At 49.9% G+C, this 24324-nt stretch overlaps 1 protein-coding gene and 1 long non-coding RNA gene across 5 annotated transcripts in view; one reads left to right on the plus strand and one right to left on the minus strand.

The window, feature by feature from the left end:
* The window catches only part of GRAMD1A (GRAM domain containing 1A), a 21666-nt gene extending 15202 nt beyond the window's left edge, over positions 1-6464 (minus strand). Inside the window, exon 1 of one of the 4 annotated variants that reach the window (XM_019422971.2) lies at positions 6220-6464. In XM_019422971.2, the coding sequence (XP_019278516.2) occupies positions 6220-6449 (230 nt within the window). In that variant the 5' untranslated portion in view covers positions 6450-6464. Of the gene's footprint in view, positions 1-100; positions 233-4951; positions 5058-5541; positions 5676-6219 lie in introns of those variants that run through there. The other 3 variants (XM_053906328.1, XM_053906329.1, XM_019422972.2) reach the window with 3 other exon arrangements.
* LOC109251514 (uncharacterized) lies at positions 5887-16102 on the plus strand. The gene is made up of 3 exons (XR_002073551.2): positions 5887-6291; positions 6425-6574; positions 14890-16102. It is a non-coding gene; the product is annotated as an uncharacterized LOC109251514 (long non-coding RNA).
* Positions 16103-24324: the final 8222 nt, after the last annotated feature.

A 24324-nucleotide genomic window follows, 5' to 3' on the forward strand; every position in this document is an offset into this window, starting at 1 on the left:
CCAACTGTGTGGATTAAGGAGGTCTTGGTTGCCGCTGTGTCCCTGGCACCCAAAACTGTACCCAGCACGCAGTGAACTCCCAACAAACAATGGTGACTACCCGAACGATCTGTGCACCGGCTGGAGCGGGAGCAGCAGAGGGACACTTGGCTCTGTACCAAGACTCCGGCAAGCTCTCTGTATCATTACTTATTCCTCCGGCAACCCTGTGCACGTGACACTATCACCATCCCTGCTTTACAGAGGAAGAAGCTGAGGCATAAAGCAGCAAACCACTTGTCCAAGGAAACACGGCTGCTTCTTTAAAAAAAAAATTGGCGGGGGTGGGGGGAGTGGCGGGGGGGGGCGGGCAGGGAGAGAGAGAATCCCAAGCAGGCTCCACACTGTCTGTGCAGAGCCCAGTACGGGGCTCGACCCCACGAACTAGGAGATCATGACCTGAGCTGAAATCAAGAGTCGGACACTTAACCGGCTGAACCACCCAGGGGCCCCTTGCACAGTTGCTTTAAGTCAGGGCAGGGTTCTACCTTGGGGGCCTTCTATCTACTCCATCCCGAGTCCCTGGACCACTCGGGGCTCCTCAGACTTCCCTCTCTTGCCTCCAAGCCTCGGCACACGCTGTTCTCTCAGTGGAGACTGCCCTTTGCCTTCTTCGCCTAGTGAATTCAAGTGCATCTTCCAGGATTCTTGCTCACCACCCCTCCCTCCTGGACAGAGCCTCCCTGCTGTGCGTCCCCATTCCCACAGATCCCTGGCAGCTCCCATCCTTTCCCAAACCACCGCCCCACCGCCACTCTGCCTCTGCTTCCCCCATCCCAGCCCTGACTACTCCTGGACTGTCACTGCCTGGTGACAGCTCCATTTCCCCCACAGGTCCGTGAGCTCCCTGGTGGCCAGCCTGTTGTCCCGGTCACTGCTCTGTCCCCAGGATTGCTTGGACCAGGGCCCAGGGTAGGCATTCATGTCACACTTGTGAATTTGTGGAAGAAAATTGTAAGTAAATAAATGAGATAGGTGGTGACCCAAGTGACTGCCGTTCCCCCTGGACTACTGGAGCTGGCTTCTCCCAGACCTCCCTGACCCCTACCCCCTTCCCGTGCTCTGCTCCCCACCTGCAGCCAGAGGGGGGGGCCTGTGAACACCTGAGTCAGGTGGGGACCCCCCGACCCCCCGCCGTACCTGACTCCAGCTAAAAGCCCAGGGCTGGACCTTGTCATCAACCCGTTGCTCACTCTTCCCCAGCTCCTGCCTTGGCTGTTCCCTCTGCCCAAATGCCCTTCCTCCCAGATGTCTGGAGGGCTCCTGAGCCTCCTCAGGTGTCTGCTCAGTGGATGCTTCTCCAAGTCTCAACTCTCTATTGAAATCACACTCCCCGCCTCTCCATCCTCCTCCTCCCTCTTCCTCTTTCTCCCCAGCCCTTCCCCCACTTGAACTTCTGGAATCTCTCTCTCCATGCTCCACAGGGGAAGGGGGTTTGTTTCCAGCTGCATCCCTACTGCCTACAACTAGGCACAGTAGGTGCTCCGAAAGCATCTGCTCCCTGTGGACTGAATGAATGACTGACCCTCTCCCGCCCCTCAGGGAACCCAGATTCAAGCCAGTGTGAGACTTGCCTAACCCCTCAGTGACCCCGGGCCACTTGCTCCCTGTGTGACTTTGGGCAAGTGTCTGCACCTTCCTGTACTTCAGCTCCTTCCTGAATACAATGGGAATAATATAAATAATAGCGTCCACCTCACAGGGTTGTCTGGGGGAGAAAGTGAGGTAATATACAGTTGACCCTTGAACAGCATGGGATTGAACTGCACGGGGTCACTTCTATGGGAAGTTCATTCAACAGATACAGTACACTCTTGTACATGTATTTTCTTTATGTTTTGTTTTTTTTTTTCCTTTTTAAGTAGGCTCCACGCCCAGCCTGGAGCCCAAGGTGGGGCTTGAACTCACAACCCCGAGATCAAGACCTGAGCTGAGACCAAGAGTCGGTTAAGACTGAGCCACCCAAGCGCCCCATTTTATGATTTTCTTAATACCATTTTTTCTAGGTTACTTTATTGTAATAATACAATATCGTAATAATATAATACAGTATATAATATACACAGTAAACAGAATAACGTGTTAATCGACGGTTTATGTTATCAGTAAGGCTTCAGATCAACAGGAAACTAAGTAGCTACGTTTTGGGGGAGTCAAAAGTTACACACCAATTTTCCACCGCGCGGCAGATCAGCCCTCCCTCACTTCTGTGTTGTTCAAGGGTCAAGCGCACATGAAGCCCAGCGCGTGGAAGGCACTCCGCTCTGATCAGTAGGGACTAGGACTAAAATGGAGGACAAGGACCGGCCATCGCCCCAGCACACCTGTGTCCAAGATGCAAACGCTGACCCCGACAGGCACCATATAAACACGTCAGCCTGGGGCTCAGGGCCCAAACTGATCCCCAAGCTCCACCATTCACTAAGCATGCACTGAGCACGTGCCCTGTGCCAGGCACTGGGGACACAGAAGTGAGCAAAACGGATACCTTCCCTGCCTGCAGGGACCTGACATTCGGTTGGGGAACAGAGATGACCGACAAGAAAACGTGTAAACGAAGACGCTGATCTCAGACGCTGGTCTGTGCTATAAAGCAGCACAGCTCGCAGCACCGGCAGAGCAGGAAATTGTGAGAAATGCAGATTCGGGGACCCAGGACCCACCTCCAGGTGGGGCCCAGGAGACTGGTGCATGTTCAAGTTTGAGGACCACAGAAATAAATGAGGGCTAAGTGGGCGGAGTGCGGGGCACACTTGAGCTGAGCCTGAGGACAAAGGGCAGCTCTGGCAGGGGAAGACTGTTTTAGGGACAGAAGCATGGAGTTCAGGGACAGGACAGAGCCTGGCAGGTCTGAGGAGGACTGAGGTGGCCAGCGGGGCTCGGGAAGGAGGACAGGAGGGTACAGGCCCACCTGCAGGACGCGAACCTTGGTCAGGAGCTCGGGCTTCACCCTGAGGGCACTGGTGAGCTATGCAAGGGTTCTGAAGGAGGGGGTGACCGCATTCCTCCCCTGCCTCATTTTCTCACCTCTCTACCCTAAAATGCAGACCCTCTCCCCTTGTCCTACCCTCCCACAGCCCCAGGTCTAGGGGGCTGGTCCTTAGGACTAGGCCAGTAACAGGTCCAATAACACACAGACGGGGCAGGTCTCTCACCCCCAGATGTGGCTCTTCGTAGGAGGAAGAGGAAGTGCTTGAGGGCAGGCACAGCCCTGAGGCTGTCCAACCAGACAGGCTGCAGCAGAGGGAAGGGAAGAGCCCGTCGTGGCTGAAGGACCGTTGGCGGGGGGAGGGGGCAGGGACTCGGAAGAGAACCGGGTTTTGCCCCTGCAGATACGGACTTCCTGGACCTAAACAGCCCTGAGCTCTCGTCACAGAGGAACAGACGCACACGCAGGTGTGCATAAAAGGGAAACCTGGTGTGGGTCCCACACAGCCAGCATCACAGGCAACCGTACTTCCCCACGGTGCAAGAAGTCTCCCCCACCCCACACCATCCCAGACACGTATGCACACACACCACGGAGTCACAACCGGACACACAGGCAACTTACAGTGACACCTGGAGCCCACACACGGCAGCGGTATCAGGGTGTGTTACCCTCACGCAGGACCACAGTGTGCCAGCACTGACACACGCAGCTGCAGCATGACAAGCGCGCTACGGTCACAAAGTCCCAGACGTCACACACACACACATGCATGTGCGTGATGCATACATGCAGCTGCAGAGGGTCACAGAAACCATAGAAAGTCCCAGATAAATTACAGGCACACATACAGCCACGAGAAAGTCTCAAAGAGGTGAAAGCAACAGCCGCAGAGGAACAACGTCAGTAAATTTAAGTCACAGGCTCAGCTCGACTCTCCTGATGTTCACCAACTGGTGGGGAAGACAAAGGGAAGGCCTGCTGTAACGTGGCAAGGGATGGAAGTGCCAGCTATGTCACCGCCAGAGAACCCAGACACTCACAAAGCCATGAAGGACCCAGGAGGTCATGGCCACATCTTAATAGCACAGTGGGCAGGTATTGAAATAACGTGTGGGATGTGCTTTCTCAACTGCAACAGGGGAACAATGCCAGGTCTCACTGCTCCAGAGGGTCAAGGGTACACCCCAGGTCTCAGGAAAGAGGGTCCCAGGCCCACTAAAAGCCACAAGGGATTTCTTCCTCTTGCTCTTCACACACATAAAGCCCCAGAGTGTCTCAGCTGGACACACAAAGCCTAGGCACACGCAAAACTGTCACATATGAATACACTCTGGAACCTTCACACAAAGATGGAATTAGAGGTAAGTTACAGGCACAACCCCCCAACCCCAGGGGAAGCCAGCCACACATGCCAGGCCCCAGACACACAATGTCACATCTGGACACACACAGGTAACTTACATTTGTACAAAGAGCTAATGCATTCAGAGATGAATTACAGGCACACAGACAGAAAGTGACAGCTGGAAGCACCGTCCCAGACACGTACGCACACACACCACAGAGTCCCAACTGGACACACAGGCAACTTACAGTGACACCTGGAGCCACAGATGAAATGAGAGGAGAATTTCACAGACACACACACTCAACCAGGGAGGAGCACAGCTGTCTGCACACGAGGAGACCCAGACACACGTACACACACTCCAAAGTCACAACCAGATATGCACAGGTCCGACGGGATGTGATAATACTTCACACCCACACGACCACGGAAGGTCACAGGCACACACGCAGAGCCCCCCGACACACACTAGAGTCACTATCAGACATCCTCAGGGAACTTACAGTAACACATGGAGCCACAGATGGAGTTTGACGTAAATTACACACACAGTCAAAGAGGATGCACAGTAGGGATACAGGCACGCGCACACACATTTCCAAGACACCTACGATTCATACTGGAAAACATACCGGGCCCAGGGAGTAGGAGGTCAATTCTGGGCCCGCAATCCCAGAGAATTTCAGGCACGAGGCCCCCACCATCGACAGTCCGAGGCTCACGGAGCCCCGCGACAGACAAGGGCGGTGGGAGGGGGCTGCTCACGGGCCCGCCCGGGGGCTCGGTGGCCTGTGAGGGGGCCAGCGGGGGCTAGAGTCCGCCCAGCCTCCACCCCAGGCCCAAAGCCCGGGGTCGGCCTTGAGCTCACCCCTCACCTCCCGCGCCGCGGCCAGTTAGGCCGGGACCCTCCCCGCAGGCCACGCTCCCCGCGGGATGAGCCCAGGACCCCCACCAAAGCCCCGCCACCCCGGCGCGTCGCGCCCCGTCGGTGACGAGCCAGCCCTGGAGCCTCCCCGCCTTCAGCGCCCTGCCCCCAAGGCGGCCCCGGCCCCCTCCCCGCCCCCACCCGGTCGCCCGCCACCCCCCACCTCGCCGACCCCGCGAGCCCCAACCCCCAGCCTCGCCTCCGACCGCGCTACCCGCAAGCCGAGCGCGCGGTGCCGCCGGCCGGCCGGCCGGCCCGGTCCTCCCGCCCGCCCGCCCGCCGCGCCCCGGTCCTTACTCAAACATGGATGCGGCGCGGCGGGCGCGCCCGGCCGCAGGGCACGGCCGGCCGAGCGGGGATGGGCTGAGCTGGGCGTCCCCGCGGGGCACCTGCCTCGCCTTCCGCGGCCGCCGCCCCCACCCGACCGCGCCGCCCGCCGCCCGCCGCCCGCGGCCCGCACAAAGGCCGGAGCCCCGGAGCAGCGGGAGCCGCCGCAGCGTCAGCTCACCCCTCCCTCCCCCGCCCCCGCCCCGTCGCGTCACCGCGCCGCCCCCGCCTGCGCGGGAAGGGGGGCGGTGCGGCCCAGAGGGAGGGCCCTCGGACCCGGGCGGGGGAGGGGCGGGGGGAGGGGCGCGGGCCGGCACCCGGCGGCGGGGGCTGGCCTAGGCCCGGGAGGCCCGGCGGGCGCCGCCAGGCCCGGAGCGGGAGGCCCGCGGCCAGAGTTGGAGATGCTGGGACGCGGAGGGGAGGGGGGTGCACCGGGGGAGGGAGGGCGACGCGGGGAACCGAGAGGAGCAGCTGGGACGCCGGAGATACCGAAACAGGAGAGAGGAAGAGAAAAGATAGAGACTGAGAATCGGAGGAGGCAGAGAAACGAACAGAGGAGAGAGGAGGATAGAAAGAGGAACAGTTGATTCAAAGGAAACCCCGCCATGGCAGTGCCTTGGCACCGGCTGCGACCCTCTCCTCTGGTACCCGGAAAGGGTCTTCGGCTCCAATTCTGCCCCCGGCCGGGAGCTGCCGGCCGCCCGGGGCGGAACCTGAGAGGTGGGACGAAGTTTCTGGGAAGCGGAGGGGTGGGGGCTGCGAGCACCGAGGAACGGCCTCTGGCGGGAACGGGGTGGGGCCCGTAGGCCGCCTCCCTCTTCCCATCCGTTTCCGCACCCCCCCCGCCCCCCAGTGTTGGCCCAGGAGGTCCTCGACATCTGGGGACCCCTCTCCATCCCAGTCCCCGTCAGCAGACTAAGTTAGAATCCAGCCTGCCTGGCTCTTAGCTGTGTCGTGACCTTGGGCAAGTCACCCCAGTCCTGGAGATCCCACGAACTGTGTGGTAAGGGGCTTTCCCACGGGGCAGCGCTGGGGTGGGGGACAGCAGCCCTTTCACAGATGGGGAAGCCCCTCCTCAAAGACGGGAAGTGGCTTGGCCCAGGTCACGCAGCGGTTAGGCTGCAGAGTTGGCCACAGCCCTGCTGTGACGCGGTAACCTGCGTCCATCCCCGTGGGGCTGTCTGTTGGTGTCCCGGGCTCCTTGCAGGAAGACACGGAAACGTGAGTCCCACCTCACAGCTCCTGGCCGGAGGCACCTCAGCACTCCCCACCCTTCCCTATGACATTCTGTTCCTAGTCTTGAAAAAATTCCATTCCCATCTCTCTCCGCACCTTTGCAGCATCTCCCCGCACCCCCCCCCTCCCCGCCCCAAAAGCCACTCCACTTCTCCATTTTGGTGGGTGGCCGGCCCAAAACTTCCATCTTCCCTGACCCCTCTGTCTCCCTCACACCTACATGCAATCTCTCAGCAATCCCTGTCCACTCCACCCACAGAATCTCTCCAGAATCTAAGGACCTGGTGGCCCTTGTCACCATTCTGACTTCACCTCCGCCTCCTCCTTTTTTTGCATTCCCTCCCACCACCCATTTTTCCTCTAGCTCACCAGACACTTCCCCCCCCCCACCCCCACCCCTTCCCCGGGCCTTTGCACTTGCTGTTTCCTCTGCGTTCTTCTCTCGGATCTTAGGCGCTCCTTCCACCATCCCCCTCTGTTTCATTGCTGTCATTCTCTATACAGGTGATCCTTGAACAACATGGGTTTGAATTATGTGAATCCATTTACACATGGATATTTTTACAGTATAGTACTGCACCTGTATTTTGTCTGCTTTATGATTTTCTTAGAACATTTTCTTTCCCCTAGCTTACTTTATTGTAAGAACACAGTATATAATACAGGTAACGTACAAAATACGTGTTAATTTATTGTTATGTTATAGGGAAGGCTTCTGGCCAACAGGAGGTTATTAGTGGCTAAATTTTTGAGGAGTCAAAAGTTACACTTGGATTTTTGACTGAATGGTGGGCCAGTGCCTCCTAACCCCCCCATCGTTCAAAGGTCAACTGTACTTCTCTTTACCTGTTTCTTCTTTTGAAATACTTTTAAATTTTTGATTAGGGAATATTTATTTCAAACTGGAAAAAAAATAAAGCAATCATCCCCACCATCCATAGACGATAGATGTGGATATTTTGCCATTTTCATTTCAGATCTTATTTTCTTTTTTAAAAGAAATAAACTGTTACAGGCACAGCCAAAGGCCCAGTTGCCCATCCCTCCGTTCTCTGGTCTTACCCCCAAGGTACCCACCTCCCTGAAGCTGTGTTCCTCCTGTGCCCTTTCTCATCCTTTTTTTGACATCAGGATGCATCTATCAACAATATAGCCTATTGTTCAGTGTCTTTTGAAAGATACACACGATTAGTCTCCTACTGTATCATTTTGCAACTTGTTTTCTCCATCATCGTTGTTTCTGAGTTTTCTCCACACTGATACACAGAGCTCTATTTCATAAACCTTAACTCTTATCTAGCATCCATTGTTAGAAGAAACCACAGTGGATATTTCTACTCAGAGCCAATATAGTTCTTTCTTCTTTTCCCCTTGCAGCCTTGAACTTTCAGTTCCTGTCTCCCTGTGCCAGAGGCAACGTTTATTCACAGAAGTTTTAAGTTTCTTTTTTCTTTTTTTCCCATGAGCTACAGCAAGACATACCTTTTACACTGGTCTCCAGTACAAGAAGTACCTGTAATATGTATATAATATATATATAAATATATGTAATGTCACAAAAGTTGCAGGAAACCCCACTTATTCACTATGCCTCATACATTGTATTTTAAATTCTACCCTATTTCTGCTTGGAAAAAGTTCTGTTCGCAACACACTACCTTGGTTTCACGGCCCTTAAATGGTCATGATCCACAGTTTGAAAAACACCAGAGGGGCACCTGGGTGGCTTAGTTGGTTAAGCTTCCGACTCCTGATTTTGGCTCAGGTCACGATCTCAGTTTGTGAGTTCGAGCCCCATGTCCGGCTCCACACCGTCAGCAGGAAGCCTGCTTGGGATTCTGTGTCTCCTTCTCTTTCTGCCTCTCTCTCTCTCTCTGTCTCTCAAAAAGAAATAAACATTTTTAAAAATTAAAAAAAAAAAAAAAGGAAGGAGAAACACTGGGTGTGTCGAAAGGGGTGTCCCCTTAATAGGCGGTGCTCTGCTGAGAGCAGAGAGCTCAGAATCAGTTGTCTCAACACATAGTCCCAGTTGCCTGGTTTTATTTGTGTACCTATTTCACAACTTCAGTCCAACTGACCTTCAGCTCCTGCACCTGGACAGTGTCAGCCACCCTCGAGCACGAGTCCCTAGAGAGAGAGCACCTCTCTTTTGTCCCAACACCGGGGTCTGACCTGTCCTGGGGTAGACTCTCCAGGTCTGGGGTCCTCGGCAGCCGTAGGCGCTGGGGGGTCGGGGTGCAAGGGGGTGACTCTCCATCACTGGATGGTGTTATGTGAATGGAAGGCACCTCCGGGAGCCTCCAGGTCTCAGGGGATGGGCCCTCTGCCCTGCCATCTCGTGGCTGCTGGTTCTGCCACTCGGCTGCAGGCACTGATGAGTCTGAGTCCTGGACACCACCCTCCACCGATGGGGGCCAAGGCAGCTGGGGCAGGAGCTCAGCCATGGGAAGGGCTCCACCTGCCGGCTCTGGAGCCTTGGATAACTGCACAGTCTCTGGGGGAGAAAAAAGAGAGGTGAAGGGAAGGGCCCCTGTTGAAGCCTTGCCTCTCACCACCCCGCACTGCTCCAGAGCCGAACTGAGGTTCAGAGCACAGTGTAGGGGTCAGAGAGGTCTGAGTGGGAATCCCACCTCTGTCAGTGTCCTCTCTTCCTGACCCCGAGCCTCAGTTTCCTCTTCTGGAAACTGGAGATCCTGATGCCCACCTCCTATGGTGGCTGGGTTGCATCAGAGAGCTCTGACATGTGGGGTGCCCAGCCCAGGGCCTGGCACACAGTAAGTGCTCAGTGAACTTCTGTTTGTGCTCCTGAGTTGGGGTTTATTTTGTCTGAACATTCACCAAGGCCAAGCCCTGGGTTTTCTATACACCAGTCACCCTAGCTCCTTTCCACACACACCAGGCCAGGAAGGAGCCGGGCCTGAGGGGGCCCCAGAGGCCTCCGGGCCTAGGTAACGGCTGATCAAGCTGAGGAGACAGAATCCAGGATTTCCCTTCCCTGTTTGCTCAGCAATTGCCCCTCCCAAGACAAACAAAGGGAGGGTGGCCGGCTGTGGCCTCCTCAGCTGGGAGGAAGCCAGGCCAGTTCTTGCACCGCAGCTGTGACATTACAGGCCACCTGGGTCTGCGGAGATCAAATCAGTGTCTGTCCACATGGCAGAACACAGCAAGGGCTGCTTGGTGTCCAGCTGCCCAGGGAGTAGGGAAGGGAGACCTGTGGGACCCAGAGAGGGTGGCCCCTGGCTTGGGGAAGAGACCCTGACCCTTACAGGCCAGGCCCGGACCCCAGGGTCCTTCCCAGGCACCCCAATACCCTTACCTTCTGGTTTCCTCCTCCTTCTGTCCCCACGGGGTTCGGACTTCCAGGATAAAGACAGGAGACCAGGCCCTTCCCTCCCCCCAGGAGTCCTGGCTGGACCGAAGAGTCACAACCTTGCGGCCAGAATAGCATGTCCAGCTGGAGTCGTGTTCCCCTCTGACCAGCTGTTCCTGGGAGAAGGGACAGAGTGGGGGTGGGGGCGCCCGTACAGAGGAGGGTGAAGTTAGCCGCCTTGTCTTGCCCTTGTGACTGCCCCACTGAGGAAAGGGCTGTCTTCCCTAGGCCTCTGCTGGTCCTTCTCTCCACAGTGTGGCTCCTGCCTGTCCCCCATTATTCCCCCAGAACTGCTCCTCCAAGCCCAGGGGTCACCTCTGGGTGACCAAATCTGGGACACTTTCCAGTCCTCATCTTCCCGCCCTGCTTTTAGAAGCCACAACCTGGGACCGCCCTCTTCCTTCTGGGAGCTTCTCTTTGCCTCTGAGATGCCGCAGTTTCTGGCTCTCCTCCTACCTCACTGACAGCACCCCCTCACACTTTTGTGCACACCCCTCTCCGCTACCCTATCTGGAGAAGCTAGTATTCCCCACGGCTCAGGTCTAGGCGCTTTTCTCTTGCTTTTCCATTATTATTGCATAATAATTGACACATACTAACGAGTGTCCGCATCATAGACGTGAGTTATAAATTATAACAGTAAATGGGCCCTTTAGCCCCCCCCCCCCAATTCGAGAACCAGCACATCACTGGTGATTGCCTTAGGCTCCTCCCCCAGCCCACCCAGCTTCCCTTCCAGAATTCTCCATCACCCCTCCTGGACGGTCATCAACCCTTCACATTTTTAATAGTTTAAAATTATTTTTTTTTTATTTTCGTTTTATTTATTTATTTATTTTGAGTAGCCTTCATGCCCAGCTCAGAGCTCAGTGTGGGGCTTGAACTCATGACCCTCATGATCAAGACCTGAACTGAGATCAAGAGTCAGACGCTTAATTGACTGAGCCACCCAGGCACCCCTTTAATAGTTTTTTTTTAATAGTTTTTTTTTAGTCACATTGCTATATAACCCTAAACAATATATTTTTTTAGTTTTTCTTGCGTCTGAGCTCTTGAACCATACCTTGTGTCATCTGTGACTTGCTTTCCTCGCTCAACGTGAGTTCTAAGATTCAGCCATAGGGGTAGCCCCACTTATTCTGTTTTTGCTACTATGCTACCTTCCATTGTCAGAATATACCACACTTTCTTTATCTTACCTGCTCACGGACGGCAGGTTGTTTCTGGTTTTCTGCTCTGATGAATGACGCCGTCCTGACATTCTCCTCATGAGTTCCTTGCGTAACTCCCTGGTAAACCAGCATCCCAGTGATCGTCCGGCCACCCGCGTGCCTCCCCTGTGCGTGCTCGTGTCTGAGTGCTCAGGGTGTTTCTGTGGATCTTCTATCCCGCCTTTATTACTTAATTTTTTACTTTATTTTATTACTTTACTTATTATTTTAAGACACTGACTTTATTACTTTAGTGTTAAAGTAAGTCTTGATGTCTGGTGAGCAAATCTTCCTATCTTGCTCCTCTTCTCCCAGAGTCAGCTTGTCAAGTTCCAAGGGGGAAAAATCAGTAAGAATTCCATGGTTATGCTATAACCAACAATTGATATCTTTACTGACTTCTCCAAAATGTCCACATGGGGTCACTCTCCTAGTACTTAGGTCACTCTCTGGGCGTTTAAGAATTTTTCTTAATTGTGGCAAAATACACATAAAAGTCCCCATCTTAACTTTTTTTTTAAAGTAGGCTCCAAGCCCGACGCAGGGTAAAAGATCATGACCCAGACACTCCACTGACTGAGCCACCCAGGCACCCCCCATCTTAACCATTTCTAAGTGTAGAGTTCCATAGTGACAACAATACTCAATATTATGCAGCCATAATCACCATGTGTTTAGGTACTTTTGAAAAATAATTGTTCTTTTAAAGTTCTTCCATACCTTTTTTCCCCCAGTTTTATTGAGAAATAGTTGATATGCCTCACTGTATGGCTTAGGAGGTACATACAGCATGATGGTTTGACACATATATTGTGAAACGATCACAGTAGAGTTCAGCTAACATCCATCTTCTCAAATAAATACAATAAAAAGAAAAGCAGGAAGAAAAGAAAAAAGAAAAATAATTTTCTCCTGGCGGTGGGAACGCTTAGGATCTACTCTCTTGAGAACCTTCCTGTCTGTCACACAGTGGCGTTGACTATGGTCGTCATGTTGTACATTCCATCTCTAGGAGGTCAGTACCTTATAACTGGGATTTTGTGCCTTTTGACCCTTTCCTCCAATTCTCCTTCCTCCCACTTTCGTATCTTTTGTTAGATTTTTTTCCTTTGGTATTTCATGTTTACAGAAGTTCTTTTGTGACAGATAATACACACACAAAAGGGCATAAAATATAAATGTACGGCTTAATATATAATTATGAAGGAAGAACACATGACCCACTACCCAGGCCAAGAAAAAATATGCCAGCATCCCCAGAAGCCACAAATGCCTTCCCAGCCAAACCCCTCTCCCTCCACCCAGTCATCCATCCATCCATCCGTCCATCATCCATCTGTCCACCCATCCACCCACCCATTGAGCCATCCGCCCATCCATCCATCCATCCATCCATCCATCTCTGGGTATTTCAGAGCTTCCTTGGTCTATTTGTCTATCCCTGTGCAAAACCCACACTATCTTAATTATATACACATTGACTTCTTTGAAAATTCCTTCCTTTGCTTTTCTTTAGTTTTACCACTTAAGCACATATTCCCCAAAACCCTAGTTTAGTTTCTGAACTTTGTACAAATAGAATAACACCCTTTGAATTCTTTGGTATTTGGCTTTTGTTATTTAACATTATGCTTCTAAATTATTCACCTTATTGTGAATAGCTGTAATGTGTTCGTTTTTAATATTGTATAGTATTGATATAGTATCAATGAAATAAGTTGTGGATAAATACCATTACTTGCTTATCAATTATACTGATGGACAGTTGAGGGCTTCCCAGTTTGGGCTATTAAAAATAGTGCTGCTGTGAACATTCTTTTACATGTCTCGTTGCATTCCTCTTTGTCAGGCATCAGGTATCTATCCGTCCATCCATCCACCCATTTATCCTTCCATTTATCCATCCACCCATTCATCTACTCACCTGTCCGTCCATCCGTTCATCCATCCATCCTCTCATCCATTCATCCAGCCATCTCTGGGTGTTTCAGAGCTTCCTTGGTCTATTTGTCTATCCTTGTGCAAAACTCACACTTTCTTAATTATATATGCCTAATTATCCTAATTATATGTATAGTTTTATAATTAGTCTCGATATCCTCCCACCTTGCTCTTCTTTAAGAGTCTCTTGGCTTTTCATGTTCGATGCTTACCTCAGCTGTGCATGATCCTCGCCTATCAGTTCACGTATAGGAGTGGGGCCCGGTGTGAGGCTCAGCCTGTAGTGTGAAACTGAAAGCGCAGTGGAAGATTGAAATAAGAAAATGTTTTGCTGAAACACATCAAGAGTCCTATGGAAAACTTGTTGGAGATGTGCCTACAGAACCCCTAGATGGACAGGTTCAGTCGGCAGCTGGACAAATAAAGATCAGCGCTGGTCTGGGCGTTCCCCAGCGTGTTGGCGGAGGTCACTCACCCCAAGAAATCTAGCTATCAAATGTCCCTCACCTCACCTGGCACATCTCTTTCCAGAACCCACCCTTCTCTCCCTGCACAGGATTATTGTCTTCAAGAAACATCAAGGTTGGCATAAGATTCTTTCTTAGGGGTTGAGGTTACAGGGGGGAATTGGGCTTGTGGTCAGTGTTGTTTTTACCTTTCCTGACCTCTGCCTTTGCAGACAGATTTCTCAGTCGAGTTCATGGCTGGTGGAGAGAAGGAAACTCATTAGAACCTAATGTCCTTGGAAACATGGGAAGGGCTGGTATGTGGAAATGAAATCTCAAACAGAGCAAGGCTACAGAAGAACACCCCATGTGCTCTCCATCCTAGAAGCTCTGTGGCCGAAAACCGCCTGCTTCTTGTCCATTATTTCTGCCTTCCCCTCATCCAGGGGAGCACCGCCCACGGGAGTCTCTTCCCAACTGGAATGAGGAGTCTGGGCTGAGGAGTCCAGACTCTGTGCTGTTTCTGTAGTATTTTTCCACATGGAGATTTGGTGTACAGATAAAATCTATGCTCACTGTTCCATTTTCTACCCCTACGTGGGTGCTCCAGAGAGTGTGGGCTTATGTATCTCTGACGAATAATAAGCAATAATGTGATGTTTGCACTCCCCAGATACTTCAAGATTTCCTGACTGTATCTAGCTGTTTCCAGTGAACTGTGACTTCTGGTTTCCTCTCTGACTGTGCCCACATGGGCCTGGTAAAATTTGACTCCTTACCAAATCTCTCCCACACTCTCTGTATACGTAAGGTTTCTTCCCTAGTGTGTCTGATTTTAGCAAATTCCTTCCCACACTCTCCACCCTGGAAAGTCCCAAATTCTCTGATGTCCTCCCTTTCAATGCCTTGTTTGCATCCTGAGACTTGTCCCTTTGGGCCAGACTGAGTTCCATTTCTACAACACAGATGTGCACCAGGTGGTGACCCGCCACTGCGGGGTGGGGGTGGGGGGGGGCAAGTTGGACAGTTCCCTGCCCGCCGCCCTCTGCCTTGACCTCCCAGTCAGTGCTGTTGGGGCCTCTGTTTCTCATGAACTTCTGCTTTGTCTTTCCAGCATCTTGGATGGAAGTGTCGTGCTGCTCCCCTCAGGCAAAGACACCCAGGCCAAGACCATTTCCTGCCCTGAAACCTGGGGCTCTCTGAGGAGAAAGCTTGGTGTACCTCGAGTTGTCCGAGGATGGGCACCTTGACAAGACTAGGGACGAGTGATGAAGGTGGATTTTTGCCATCCAGAAACTCCCAAGGGTTTCTTCCTTCTCCCAGCTTCCTTCCCAGCACCTAGTTTTCCATTTTGCCTTCTGATTTTGTATATTTTACTCCCACCCAAAAAAACCAAAAGGAAGGGCCCAAAACACGGTCTAAGAAAAAGTGGCCTGTTCTCCTTCTCAAAGCCTGAAAAATCACATTTTTCTGACCATTTGGATTCATTTCCGCAAGGACTTGTTGGGACCAAATACAACATTTCCTGTAGAAAATACCTGCTTCGGGAGGGATCTGTTATGCCCGGTGGCCCTTCCATCTCTGTCTCACCTGGACTGGGAACTCTTCAAGGAAACATCCAGATTGGGGGCTTCCTTTCAGCAGGGATGATGGGAAGTCTTTTGATAAACTGCAATGATTTCCAGGCTGCCCCCCACCCGCTGATGTACACACTGTTGGCTGCTCTCCTGGAAAATGGGGATTAAGCTACGGACAGAGACACAACCCCTGTAGTCAGTGAGTTTCCAGCCTTCCTCTGGGAAGTGTGGGAAATGCTGATGCCCACCTCAAGGGGTTCTGAGAGATTCTGATGAGATAATACAAGTAAAATGCTTAGGCTGGGCTCGAGCACACAGCGAATGCCAGATCAGTGTTTTAGTTGCTATTATATGTCCGGGGGTGGGGGGCGGTGTTTGAAAGAGCATCTGTGGCTCAGGATTTCGACAACCACACTACCAAGATGCTGGAAAGCAGGTGCTGGGGGAAATAGGGCGAGGAGGAATGCAAGAATTCTAGAATGCTGGTCATGTCCCCATGTCGGTTTGGCTTAGCTCAGGGTGTTTTTCCACATCACTTATTAGGCAAACTTTTAAAACGAGAAACTGACATTCCCTTGCAGAGGCCGAGGGAGGAACTAGAAAGATTTCATTCCGCTCCACAGTCAGGCCTGTGAGGCGGAGAGCCCTCCAAATATGGCAGCTTTGGTATGGTTCATTTTTTTTTTTTTTTCTGTTTTATGTATTGGAATTATGTATAATATGTAAATATAAAATTATGTATAAAACCTTTTTTGGTTTTATTTAAAAATGTTTTTTAGGGGCACCTGGGTAGCTCAGTCAGTAGAGTGTCTGACTCTTCATTTTGGCTCAGGTCATGACCCCAGGGTCACGGGATCGAGCCCCCACTTTGGGCTCCGTGCTGAGCATGGAGCCTGCTTAAGGGTCAGTCTCTCTCTCTCTCTTTCCCCCTCTGGCCCTCTCCCCCACTCACATGTTCTGTCTCTCTCTCTCTTTCTCTCTCTAACAAAAAAGATAATAAATAAAGATTTAAAAATAAAAATATTTTTTAAAAGTTAGGTATAGCTAATTTAAATTTTTTTAATGTTTATTTATTTTTGAGAGAGAGAGAGAGACCGCAAGCAGGGGAGGGGCAGAGAGAAAGAGGGAGACACAGAATGTGAAGCAGGCTCCAGGCTCTGAGCTGTCAGCACAGAGTCAGATGCGGGGCTCAAATCCACGAACTGTGAGATCATGACCTGAGCCAAAGTTGGATGCTTAACCAACTGAGCCACCCAGGTGCCCCAAGTCTAGCTAATTAAATGGGAAACAACTCGCTTTGCCCCTGGAAGCCTGCAGAAAGGAAGGATAGGAAGAGGGAACTGTCTGCACGAGGGAGGCCCAGGCCACTGTGGGGATGGCTCTCAGAGTGGCCCCGCTGAGACCGAGGAGGTTCGCAGATCCACTCCACAAGCCTGTCAGGGCCACTCTCAGCTCTTTCGAACACTGAGCAAAACACTACCTGTTCTCAGAAATGGGAGAAAAAAATCGGTCTGACTTGGGAAAGTCTGCACGCAAAACATTTCTAAAAATTTCAGTTGGAATGTTGCACACATTACAAGCAAGTTTAAATAGGTGTCAATAAAGCTGAATTTTAAACGACACCTGTATGCGTTTCCTGGGGCCGCCAGAACAACTTCCCGTGAACTTGGGGGCTTCTAACCACAGAAACTCATGGTCTCCAAGTTCTGAAGTTTGGAAGCCTGAAGTCGAGGGGTTCCGGAGGCTCCAGGGCAGGATCCCTCCTTGCCTCTCCCGGTGGCCTTGCGTTGTTCAAGGGGAATAAAGGTACTGATAAGAAACTTCGAAACAGTAAGCATGCATCTAAAATAAGAGAATGTCTACCATCTAAACTAGTAGAAGGAAGAAAACAGAAAGGAAAAACCTTCACTCCAAAACGTGAAAGAAGCATGGGAAAAGTGGAATAAAGAGAAAGTGCACGCGATATTATGGCTGAAATCTAACAAGCATATCAATTATGATAATACAAGTTAAAAGACTACTCCTGTCAAAGCACAAACACTGCCAGATGAGACCAAGAAAAACACGTAGTTACATGCTCTTTACAAGACAAATAACTGACAAATGAGGATAAAGAAAGGTTGGAAGTAAAGGGATAGACAAAGATTTGAATTTTTTGGAATATGTTTTTTTTTGCAGTATCAGGAAAATACTAACTGGAGGAAAGGTAGTGTAGCTGTAATATCAGACAACAAAGATGTATAGAAAAAAACACTTTAAAAAAAATTTTTTTTTAACGTTTATTTATTTTTGGGACAGAGAGAAACAGAGCATGAACGGGGGAGGGGCAGAGAGAGGGGGAGACACAGAATCGGAAGCAGGCTCCAGGCTCCGAGCCATCAGCCCAGAGCCTGACGCGGGGCTCGAACTCACGGACTGTGAGATCGTGACCTGAGCTGAAGTCGGATGTTTAACCGACTGAGCCACCCAGGCGCCCCGAAAAAAACACTTTTAAAGGTAAAGACAGCTACAACCTAACAGTATAAAAGTTCGACTCACCAGGAAAATATAACAGTTCTAAGCTTGGGTGCACCAACAAATTGTATTCAGTAAGGAAAGAATAAACATTTTTAAAACTTGAAGTATTTTTGACACACATTAAATCAGTTTCGGGTGTACAACATAGTGATTCGACAAGAATATACATTCTTTTTTTTAATGTCTATTTATTTTTTGAGAGAGAGACAGACAGAGCACGAGCAGGGGAGGGGGCGGAGAGAGAGGGAGACACAGAATCCCAAGCAGGCTCCAGGCTCCGAGCTATCAGCACAGAGCCCGACGTAGGGGCTTGAACTCACGAACCGCGAGGTCATGACCTGAGCCAAAGTCGGATGCATAACCGACTGAGCCACCCAGGCGCCCCTAGGATATACATTCTTTATTTTTTTTTCCAATATATGAAATTTATTGTCAAGTTGGTTTCCATAGGATATACATTCTTTAAAGCACACATGGAATATTTACAAAATTTCATCACAGTCTGACATAAAAAAAAAAGTGCCAATGCACTGTTACAGTTTTTAATGGCAAACAAATTCATTCTCTGATCAAAATAAAATTGTCAGAAATTAATAACTAAAATATTACTAGGAAACTCACCTGTTTGGAAATTAAAGACACTTCTCAATAATTCACAAGTCAAATAAGAAACCATAAGAGAGGGGCGCCTGGGTGGCTTGGTCGGTTGAGCGTCCGACTTCGGCTCAGGTCATGATCTCACGGTCTGTGAGTTCGAGCCCCGCGTCGGGCTCTGTGCTGACAGCTCAGAGCCTGGAGCCTGTTTCAGATTCTGTGTCTCCCTCTCTCTCTGCCCCTCCCCTGTTCATGCTCTGTCTCTCTCTGTCTCAAAAATAAATAAACGTTAAAAAAAATTTTTTTTTAAAAAGAAACCATAAGAGAAATTAGAAAATATACAGAACTAACAATAATGAAAATGCCATGTATAAAAACTTGAAAAACAAGAAAAACTACAGCCTTAAACGCTATTTAATGAAGTGAGCAATCAAATTAGGAAGATGGGAAAGAGAGGGGAATAAATCCTAAGAATACATGAGGAAGGAAACAATAAAGGTAAGAGCAGAAAATAAAATAGAAAACTAGGATACAATAGAGAAGATTGGAAGTCACAAGTTGGTTCTTGAAAAAGATAAAAAAATGGGGCACCTGGGTGGCTCAGTCGGTTGAGGGTCTGACGTTGGTTCAAGTCATGATCTCATGGTTTGTGAGTTCAAGCCCCACATCAGGCTCTGTGCTGACAGCTCACAGCCTGGAGCCTGCTTCGGTTTCTGTGTCTCCCTCTCCCCCCCCCGCCCCCAATGCTCTCTGTCTCTGTCTCTCTCTCAAAATAAATAAACATTAAAAAAAAAGAAAAAGATAAAATGACAAAACTTTGGAAAGACAGATTAGGGAGAAAACAAAGTGAGAAGGAGCAAACATCCCAAATTAAAAATGAGTAAAAGGGACAAAGATACTGATATTAGATATTAAAGGGATTAGATACCGATACAGATATTAAAATGACAGGGTATATTATGATGAACTTTTTGTCAATATATTTGAAAACTTAGATGCAATGGACCAATTCCCAGGAAAAAAACTATAATTCACCAAAATGGATTCGAGAAGAAATACAAAATATAAATGGTCCTATAACAAGTAAATGAAATAACTTCAGTTACTGCTTAAAAAATTCTGCTCCCTGAACTCCCCCATTAGACCACATACACGCAAAAACACAGAGCCAATGGCTTTTAATGGGGGTTCTGCCCAACATACAAGAAAAAAGTCATTCCAATCTTAGATAAACTATTTTCCAGAAAGAAAAGGGAAGAGAGATCTTCCAACTCATAAGGCTAGCATTACCTTGATATTGACATATGCCATCTCATTATGAGAAAGGAAAATTATACTCATAAGCATAGATGCAAAAAAATCCCAAACAAAATTCTAGCAGACTGAATCCTACAGTTGGGTTCATGCCAGGAATGTAAGGATGATTTGACAAAGAAAATCAATAAATGTAATTTAACATATTAAGAGATCAAAAGATGCAAAAAAAAATATTCCAAAAAATTCAACATCGATTCATAATTGAAAACCCCTAGCAAGCTGGGGACGCCTGGGTGGCTCAGTCGGTTAAGCGTCCGGTTCTCGCTTTCGGCTCAGGTCATGATCTCACGGTTTCGTGAGTTCTAGCCCCATATCGGGTTCTGTGCTGATGGTGCTGAGACTGCTTGGGATTCTCTCTCTCTCTCTCTCTCTCTCTCTCTCTCTCTCTTTCTCTGCCCCTCCCGTACTCACACTGTCTCGGTCTCTCTCAAAATAAATAAACTTAAAAAAAAAAAAAACTCCTAGCAAGCTTGAAATAGAAAAGCACTTCCTTTAACTGATAAATGGCATATACAGTAAAAGTGTTAAACCCAAAGAAAAGCTCCTAGAAAGGAGAATACAAGACAAAATGGATAGTAAGAGAAAAGATAAGAAAATTAGAGGATAAATCCAGAAATTCAAAAAAAAAAAAAAGCAGAAAACACAATAGTGAAGAAAGTATTAAAGAAATATTACAAGAAAAAATCCCACAACTGAAAATTGGAAGGGGCCTACAGAGTATGGAGCACAATTGTTAAAATACAATAATGATACTTCAGAACATCAGTTCTAAAAGTTTCCAGAAAGAAAAAAAAAAAAAATCACAGTTAAAGCATGATAGGGGGAAGGACCTCTAACTATCAACCAATGAGAAACAGGATTAGAAATTCTCAGACACATAATGTCTCAAAAAATTGCCTCCCAAGCTCTTTTTCTCAAGAAGCTTCTAGAAGATATTTCCACCAAAAACAAAGAAGTGAACCAGGAGGGAGAAAATGGGGGAATCAACCTGGCAAGATGGCAAAGGAAAGTCCCAGGGAGAGAATTCTGCACTCTGTTAAAGAGCATCCATCTCCAGACTGGACCAGAACAGTGATGTTGGAGGTTAAATTATTCTAAGTCGGGGGAGGAGAAGGCAATGTTAACTCCAGTTGTAAAGAAAAACCAAAACCTTGACTGGAGACGCTGTGCTGTGAATCCCAGCACACTACATAGCTCAGCTCTGACTAACATTTTACTAACCATAATCATAGAATCACTGAATGTTGATTTCATAAAAATCATCAAAGAACAACCTTGGGAGGAGGAACAGAAGGGAAGGAAAGAGGTGTGTGGGAAAGGATGTGTGTAATAGGTAAATATGTGTATAAGAGCTAATTTATCGTCATCCAGTAAAAAGTCCGTGGGTAATATATACAATGAAAAAATCAAGACTGTGTATACACTTGCTATTTGTAAACATGAAGATTGTCAAAATCTTCGGCATTTGTAAACATGAAGATTGTCGAAATCTTCTGGCGAAAAGGGAGTGGTTGATTCTGCAGAGTGGAATCAAGGGTGAGAAGGCATGGAGTGGAGGAGACAAAGGCACGTTGAATCGTTTTACCTTTCCTACTATGTGTGCGTATAACTGATCAGCATGAGAATTTAAGAAGCCTGCCTTTGTTAGGCCCAAGAACTTTAATTCTAAGAATCCAAGTGATAGAACTACTAATAATGAACATAATAAACATCGTTATGCATTTTTCAACTTCCCCAGTCGGAACACTCTGTCTTTTCATCCATGCACTCACGGAAGCTTCCTCCCTGTGATCTGTGAACGGAGACACAAAGCTTTTCTCTCCTGCTGGGATGCCCTTCCCCGTGTGCTCCCACCAGCTGCCCCCACGCTTCCCTTGGCTCCCGTCGCCGGTCCTGGGTGTGGCCGGTGCCAGCCTCTTCACCTGCCATCGCTCGCCTCTCATGAGGCCCAGAGCAAGAGTCAACAGAAGGCCTCCTGCACCGTGGATGCTGGACCCTGAGTCTCAGTGCCAGGGGCCGAGTGGGGCTGAGCCGGAGCCATGCCTCGGGGCTGCAGCACCGCACTGGACAGGCCCTGCAGCCCCTTGGAGGACTCAAGGAAGAAAGTGGGAGATGGTGGGAGGGAAGCAGTGGGAGAAGGGCGAGTGTAGCTGGTGTGTGTGTGGCGGGGGGGGGGGGAGCCCGGGGTGGGGCCTCAGAGCAAAAACACGGGGTGAAGGCAGAGCACACCATTCCCCATCCCTCCTCAAACATCAGGGGGTGGAGAGGAGCCCTGGGGAAGGAGAAGGGTTTCTACCCAAGAGGAGTAAGGCACTTGACAGAGGAGAGCTGGAGGGCCCTCATGGTAGGAGTCAACATCTGGAGGTTCGCTGAACTCTTCAAACAACTTCATAGCATTTCGCTTGAGCAGGAAATCCATCCAGACTTAAACTTCCTTTTTCTGCACCATAGAGAAGAACAGGAAAAGGGCGTAGGATGCAGAGCGTCGGCCATGATTGGAGAGGATGAACCCAGCTCGCTCCCCGCGGTGTCTACACTGCACCATCCTTCACGGCTCTGGGGTCCGAGGTTGGCCCTCGCGCCACAGCACTTGCACGCCCCCCGACTGGGTTGGTTTTCTCCATCGGCTTCCTCTCTCCCTCCCATTTCACTTGGCAAATCCCTCCACTTCATCCGTGATTCATTCATTCCACAAATATTTTGCGAAAGTGCTGGGGATACAACAGGAAATCAGTCCTTTGCATTCAAGAAAGCGATCATGAAATCGTTGTCGTTGTTGTTAGTCTGTGTTGAGACTTCGCTGCCCCCCCCGCCCCGGGAAATCTTCTATCGAGCATGAGAAATCGTAGGAGTCAGTGGACATTTTTAATAGGAGATTGAGAATTCTAGAATGAAAAAACAAACCCTCCGTTGCGGGGAGGGGAACGGAGAAGGAAGAACAATGATAAAATACCCAGAAATGCCCCCAAACGGTGAGGAAAGGACAGTCAGAAGTCGGATATTGCCACATCCCGGAAATAGCACTTAGCAAATGAGGAAATTTCGTAAGGCGATTTCTTGTCCTAGTTCGGCCTGTCTCATCCTGCGAACTTCAGCATACCCATTCACCCCTCGGTCACCCCGTTTCCCACATCTGCACCGTTAACCCGGTCTAAGCTAACTGGGTGGGTGTAGGTAGAGTACAGTGAAAATGAGGCGCTGTGCATAAAAGTGCACCGGGACTGGGAAACGCCATATAAATGGTGAGGAGAGAGGTTTTTAAAAGTCCCTCCTAACACTGCTGAGCTCCTCCGCCCTCCAGGTACCGTCTTTCTTGAAGTCAGCTCCCCGGGTCCACCATCAGCGGGGGGGGGGGGGGGGGGGAGGGCCAAGGCGGGGGGGGGGCGGGGTGGTGGCTGCTCAGGTCAAGGTAGGGCTGTGGATGGTGCTTGGTGGAGCAAACATTTCCTGTTCTCAAGGTGGCCGCCAGGAGGCAGCATCATGATCAGAGGGCACCCGTCAAGAAGTGTTCTCACCAAGCACCGGGCAGAGGAACTAGAGTTCCGTCGGAGGAATTGGTGTTTGACCCGGGTTTCAGACGCACTTTGAGTATGAGAGAACACTTCCTCAGCGTTTCACACTTCCACATTTGTCCCGACTTGGTCTTGCATCCCAGGAGACCCCTGACCATGGGGCTTTGCGTCCTTCTCCTGTGTCTACACCCAAGGTGGTGAACCCCGGTTCTGGCCCAGCTCGGTTCCTACACCAGGTGCTTAAAGCCAGGAATGAGCCAGACTTGCAGAGAATCTCATCCTCGGAAGCGCGTTACAATTTTCAGGGCGCCCTTTAACAATCTGGCCTCAGGGCGGTTAAAATCAGAATCTGTGGGGGGAAGGGAGCCCTTGCCCCAGGAGTTTTCAAAGCTCCCGAGGTGATTCTAACCATGCAGCCGAGGGTGAGAACTCCTGAGCTGCAGTGCCCATCCAGCTTTCATGTGCACACAAATTGCCTGGGGGTCTTGACAAAACCTAGATTTTGACTCAACAGCTCTGGGTTTGGGGCCCGAGATTCCACTTTTCTAACAAGTTCCTGGGCGTTGCTGCCGGTACGTGGGCCAAGACCGGAGCTGGAACCCAGGCGACAGGGATTAAGGTTCTTGCGCCCTCTGGTGGTCAAAAATCTCCCTAGCGTCACCCAGCGGAGAATGATGCGAGACGCCTTCTCCAATAGATTCAATTTCTAGAATGTTTGCAGATTCTTCCCCAGAGACTGGCCACTGGCATCTTCATGTCAGAGCTGCGATAACCTGAATGCAAACCTGCCTGGACTCCTCACCTACGAAACCGTGAAGTAATAAATGGGTATCGTTCAAGCTGCTGAATTTGTGGTACTGTGTTACGCTGCAACCGAAAACTAACACAGGGAGTTTTACAGGCTTTACGATAAAAGGCCAAGTGAAACTCTCAAGCCCACGGGCTTGGCTCAGTGGCCCTGCACGATTGTCTCTGATGGATCTGTTCCCAACCTCCCACTCAATGGGAGAAGAGGCAGAAAGGATTGTATTT

This window comes from Panthera pardus, unplaced genomic scaffold, assembly GCF_024362965.1.
Source record: "Panthera pardus isolate Hobbes unplaced genomic scaffold, ASM2436296v1 HiC_scaffold_18, whole genome shotgun sequence".
Classification (NCBI taxonomy): Eukaryota; Metazoa; Chordata; class Mammalia; order Carnivora; family Felidae; genus Panthera; species Panthera pardus.